Below are 6,033 nucleotides of genomic sequence, written 5' to 3'. Positions count from 1 at the left end.
GACTTTTCACAGCAGACTTGTAGACAGAGAGGCTCTGTGTGTTTTAGGCCTTTTAAACTGAGCAAGCAGTCTTTTAATTCAAAGTTATACAGTAAACAAGTACACAAAAACACATGACCGGACGGACATGTCCGTAGAAAAATATTTTTATTGAAGCCATTTTTGTGTCTTTTGACTTGATTTTTTTTTGGTGAGAGCCAAGACATGTGGCTATGACCCTCAGTTGTTATTTGGTCCCTAACATGTTCCAGAGAAATAAGATTAATCAGTTTATCAGGTAAACAACTCAGGCGGAAAAGAAAACCTTCTAGCCACTGTAACTTTGTGCCAGTAAGATACAAGTGTCAGAATCAATCTGACACTTGTATCTGAAACTAGAGAATCTCTTCTTTCCAATGAGAGGCTCACCCCTGTGGGTCAAAGTATGTGGGAGCTGTACCACTTTTTGTTGGGTAAGTCATGTAGGCGAAAAACCTGCAAAAAGGGGGCGAGGTCCTGAACAGGTTAATAATAGGTGATAACATCCTTCAGCAAATTGGATGACTTTATCATATATTTGCACAATAAAAACCTTTGTGGACTGGATTGTGTAACCTCATATCTTGTGTATATGAAAGAATTTATTTTAACTAATATAAATATAGTAAATATAGTAATATACTAATAAAGATTTACTGTGGAAATATTCAATCAAAGTGTATAAATGTGTAAGTAAAATGTTGCTATTTTAAAATCAAGTGGTGAATAAAATATGTGAAATTTGAAAAATAATGTATTATCTAAAATTGAAGATTTTCACTTTAATTTAACTGCCATTTTGCTGAAAACCAATCTGTATTTAATAAAACTTCTGTTTATGTTTTCTAGTAGTATGCATAACTTTATATATATATATATATATATATATATATATATATATATATATATATATATATATATATATAATGAATTAATCAGAAGTAGAATAAAAGCTAGCTATTGATGCAAGTGCAAACTTACAAAAAAAGAAAATAAGCAGAATGAATGAACTAAATATCCTTTGTAAATTTTATATGTGTATGTGTATTTCAGTATGTGATATGAGCCAGATGTATCATGGGACAAATGCAGATGTGGCTAATCAGGAGAAGTGGATTATGGGCTGGTGACAATGAATTTAATGTTGGTGTTATGGTACTTTTGTGCAAAAATTCTTCTGAAATGTGACACAAATAAGCTTTGATAAAGTGGAACTAAATGAGAAATATTACAGGGCATTTAATGGGGGTTTGGCAAAAAACGCAAAAGGTCAAAGTACTCAAAGTTCTTTTCATTCACATCTTCTACTTCTGTAGCAATACAGCTTAAATGAACAATACATTTTTAAGAAAAAATATCTTTAAAAAGATTGGCTGGAAAGTTGAACTGAGCTTTTCTACATAAACGTAAGAGAAAAAGAAAGGGAATGATAAAACATTTTATCCTCTTTGCATCCGTTCCGCCCACTATTTTGTCAGGCAGACCGATTTCACTTGCGTGACAAGCGAACTTGTGTGTGAGGGAGTGATAAAACTTAGCGCTATAGCAACTTATGAGCCAATAGAAACAGGAGAAGCTGTTTACAATGGGGTGTAGCGTTGCTATAGTTGCTGGACAAACCTCCTGCAGCAGGTATTAAATGCAGACCCCCCCTTGAGCACGCAGGTTTTGCCAGAAACGCGCAAGCATTTATACCCCCATCGTATCGGAGCCGTGTGAGTATCAACGTTAACCACTCAATCTTTCAGTTTCGCCCCATCAATCAACAGTTAACGTTACACCACGCCATTTCTAATAAGGATATAAACGACATACCGTGCCTTTCTGGATGCCCTATTTATCGCCCTTTTTATCTTAACTTCATAAAAGCAGGTGAGTTTACACAACGTTAATTCTCTCTCTCTCTCTCTCTCTCTCTCTCTCTCTCTCTCTCTCTCTCTCTCTCTCTCTCTATAACATATATATATATATATATATATATATATATATATATATATATATATATATATATATATATATATATATACACACACAGAAATGAAGAAATAATATATATAAAATTTGTTAAAACCTTAATAATAAACCCTCATAATTGTTTAACTATGTTTACTATGTTTATGTTTAACCTGTTAGTGAGTAAAGTCAGTGTGGCCTTTGGAAGTTCTTGTTTTGTTGGAAGAATTTCCTTTTGGAAGACTTTCTCAGACAGCTTTCATAGCGAGCTGAGACTGTTCGGGAAATTCTATGACCTTCAGTTTGTCATGTATGCTGGCTTTTAGTGGCTTGATCATTCACCATTCTTATTTCAAATTTTAAAGAAAGATGCTTACACTTCAGACTCATATTCTTAACTAAGCTCTTTTGATATGTTTCAGTTAATGTTTGCCTCATACATAATACATAATACATAAAACTGGCTGTGGACTAGATGGGCATTTTAGTGTTTTCTATACAGGTCACCATTTGTGAAGTGCATTAAAAGGTGACAGACATGCTGTCATTGAGTTGTATAGATTCCTGCCCCAAGGACTCTATGGGGATGGAAGAAGAAGTAGCCATTCCTGCTATGAAGGTGAAGGACCTAATAGAAAGCAGCAGTTTTAACAACAGCAGTTCTGACAACCTGGATGACAGCCTTACCAGTCTGCAGTGGTTGCAAGAGTTCTCTATCCTTAGTGCCAGTGGAAGGCAACAAGATATTTCTACTAGCCAACACCAGAGCAACCTCTTTGAGCAGCAGTTGGGTGGAGAAGCCCCTGCATCTCCTTTAGCAGGTGACCTTGCCACTATAGGCATGCCACTGACCCCTGGTAAGCCTACATCGACAGCAGTTCCTGCCTTGTGCACTCTGCCCAGCTTGGTTGCACATGGGCACTGCCCAGATGAGGTTGACTACAAGACAAATCCCCATGTTAAGCCACCATACTCATATGCAACCCTCATTTGCATGGCTATGCAAGCTAGCAAGAAAAGTAAAATCACACTCTCTTGTATCTATAAATGGATCACTGACAACTTCTGCTACTTCCGCCATGCTGACCCTACCTGGCAGGTAAGTTAAACTGGTCACCAAAAGTCGATAACAGTGATCACTTTGTTTTCAAATTTATTTGCCTCCCCAAATAGCAAAATTGACTATGTATATCCAGGAAATTTAATTTTAATAATAATAATTTTGCATTTATGCTACAGTATACTAAAGTCAGAGCGAAAGACCAATTATGATAGCAACCATATCAGACCCTTAGGATTTTGGATATAAACAAACATCTTCTTAGCACAATGATTGTCTGTTAAATACAGTAGCACTGAAGCAAAGCTTAGGTGCTGTCTAGATTGAAAAAAATGCAGTTAGTTTAGTCATCCAATGTACTAATTAAATTTGAAATTTTTTTGAGAAATAAAAAAACACTTGTGGGTGAATGATTAATTAGCCCCCTAGCTTTCTCAGGATAAGCCAGACATTTCCTCAGTTTTTAGTCACTCTAACTCAAAACATTAAGATATAATGTTTAACTAGGATTAAAGGGTCAGTGCTTCTTTTAAATATAGTTTCTTAGTGGTACTTTTTCAAGCTCTACAATTATGCTGATTAAAATAGGGAATGAACAAAGAACTTGTGTTCACCATTCCCAAAGTGTTTCGCTTTACTGTAGAGAAAAATAATAAGGAAAAGCATGAATTTAACGAAATGATTAATGAAAGATGCTATTGTGGTTTTGTCTTCTCTCCAAATAAATTCAGAATTCCATCCGGCACAATCTCTCACTGAATAAATGCTTCGTAAAAGTTCCAAGGCAGAAGGATGAGCCAGGAAAAGGTGGTTTCTGGAAAATTGATCCGCATTATGCTGAACGTCTCCTGACTGGAGCTTATAAGAAGCGAAAGATGCCTCCAGTACAGATTAATCCAGCTCTTAAAAATCAACTCCGAATGATTTCACAGCCTGTCATGACCATGCCAACAAATGTCACAAGTGTTCTACATGTTAGTCCTGAGTCACAGCAGCTCTTACAAGAATTTGAGGAAGTCACTGGACTTAACCTGAACTGGGATCCTCGCCTAGCAGAAACCACTTCATTTGATTGCTCCAGTGCAGTAAAAGACTGCAAAAGAAAACAGCCATATGGCCAACGGGCTGGAGGTGCCAAAGCTTTTTGCCGCTCTAGTTCCCCACTGCTGGCCACAGAGGAACCAAAAGTTCTGGGATCTCTAAAGGGTAATTTTGACTGGGATGCTTTGCTAAATTCGGCCCTGAACGGAGATTTGAACCTGAATGAGGGTGGTCCTCTGAGCCCAGTGCCACAAGATGGGGACCTAATCGTACATAGCTTTCATGTTAACCCAATGGAGGCCTCTGTCAGTATTGCAGAGAGTAGCATGCTATTAGAAACACAAAAGGACAGTAGTGTTGATTTTGATGAGGAGACATTTTTAGCAACAGAATTTTTACAGAGTCCTTGGACAGAGGAAGAGGAGAAGAATCATCCTGATTTTCTTTGTACTTCTACTGTTAACATCAATCAGCTCTTTGATCTGGGTGACTCACTTCGTGACGACATTGACAGCAGAATTGAATCTCTTCTCTAAAGAGTTATAATATGTAACCAATACCATTAAAATATTATAAGGAGTGGTGAAGTTTAGGGCTGTTATATTCCAGAGTACAAACTTTGGTTCTACAGCATTACCTTTTTTAATTTTTTTTGTTTGTTTTTGGCAAGTGATTTACCTAAAAGCCACTGATCAAAAACTGCCACAACAGTTCTATTAAAATCAAATTCTTCATGACTGGACTGTGAAACCACACCTGACAAACAATGAAATTACAGAAAGAAATTAGTTAAAATTAAATCCTAATTTTTTTGCCCATTGTTTACATTCTAGATGTTTATTTTAACTATTTATAGTTAAAATCAAGTAAGAAATACATATTTGTAGCATCTACAAAATACAATAAGAAAATGTAAATGTAACCATTTATTCCAATCGAGGTACCTGCTTACAAGGAACAAAATATGCAAATAAACATATACCACAATGATAATACTGGACTCCTAGCTATATGCAGTTTCATATAACTAAACTCTTTTTATTCTCACTACAAGCATTTTAGCTCATATACTAACAATAACAGTTGTACATTAACAATAATATGTATTAGAATGGCATCCTAAAATGTGTTGAAGATAGCATAGAATTATTACTTTATAATGTTTAATATGAAAGTGCCACACGTCCGCTCATTGTAATTCAATTTCTTTTTTCTTTTAGCATCTTAAAAAAATATTTAAAAAACTAACAAAAAACTTCTTAAAAGAAATCTTTTAATATTAGCATATACATTTTAAGATAAAACATATTAAATATATACTATTACATTATTAAATATCTACAATACAGTTCTTTACTCTTAAGCATAGCGTTAAATTTTTATTTCCTGAATTCTGATTAAAATGTTTAATTCAGCTACAGATGCCTATACCTATAATAGTTAATATGTACCAATTGTAATAGCTGGCAAAGACAGTGTTATGTGTTGTTATGTTCTGAGCTGAAATGAAATACTGGTATTCTCCTTCTGTGTATTATAATTAAATGACAATACAGCCTGACACTCTTAGAATTATATATGGGCTTGTGCTAGATACCAGTGTTCTAGACTGTATAATTTTGAAAGTCAGTATTTCTGCTCTTTTGGTGTTTTGTACTCAGAAAATTTTCACATCCCTTATAGTTTCAGGCCTCCATCCAATTGGATCCATGGGGAGACTTATGGGGATGAGTGTTCCAGTCCCTCATATCATTGGCTGAACAGTGCATTGGCTACAATAACAACTACCACCACCACTTGATTAGTGAGTGAGCATGATTAGTTAAATGGATCTACTTATGTATTCAATGCCATCTAGAACATAATAAAATTTTATCATAAGTGAATACCATAGTGTTAGCAGATCCCTATGTACACTGAAGGTGACCCCAAAATATTTGTCTTTCCCTGAGATATTTAAA

At 35.2% G+C, this 6,033-nt stretch overlaps 1 protein-coding gene across 2 annotated transcripts; it reads left to right on the top strand.

The window, feature by feature from the left end:
- Positions 1-1,633: 1,633 nt before the first annotated feature.
- foxj1a (forkhead box J1a) lies at positions 1,634-5,065 on the top strand. Of its 2 annotated transcripts, none has more exons than XM_027171708.2 (3): positions 1,634-1,890; positions 2,532-3,070; positions 3,763-5,065. In XM_027171708.2, the coding sequence occupies exons 2-3, from the start codon at positions 2,552-2,554 to the stop codon at positions 4,606-4,608; spliced, it is 1,365 nt and encodes a 454-aa protein (XP_027027509.1). In that variant the 5' UTR covers positions 1,634-1,890; positions 2,532-2,551; the 3' UTR covers positions 4,609-5,065. The 2 variants fall into 2 exon arrangements, with proteins under 2 accessions (XP_027027509.1, XP_027027507.1); XM_027171706.2 differs by having other exon boundaries at positions 1,650-1,890; positions 2,474-3,070.
- The last annotated feature ends 968 nt before the right edge of the window (positions 5,066-6,033 follow it).

The sequence above is a fragment of the Tachysurus fulvidraco genome, chromosome 15, assembly GCF_022655615.1.
Source record: "Tachysurus fulvidraco isolate hzauxx_2018 chromosome 15, HZAU_PFXX_2.0, whole genome shotgun sequence".
Taxonomy (NCBI): Eukaryota; Metazoa; Chordata; class Actinopteri; order Siluriformes; family Bagridae; genus Tachysurus; species Tachysurus fulvidraco.
This window is presented reverse-complemented; position numbering and strand designations above follow the sequence as displayed.

Excerpts from the sequence above, each read along its gene's own strand:
- foxj1a (XM_027171706.2), top strand. The coding sequence starts at position 2,510 with ATGCTGTCATTGAGTTGTATAGATTCCTGCCCCAAGGACTCTATGGGG. Across the intron at positions 3,071-3,762 it reads ATGCTGACCCTACCTGGCAG|AATTCCATCCGGCACAATCT; the intron begins GTAAGTTAAACT and ends AAATAAATTCAG.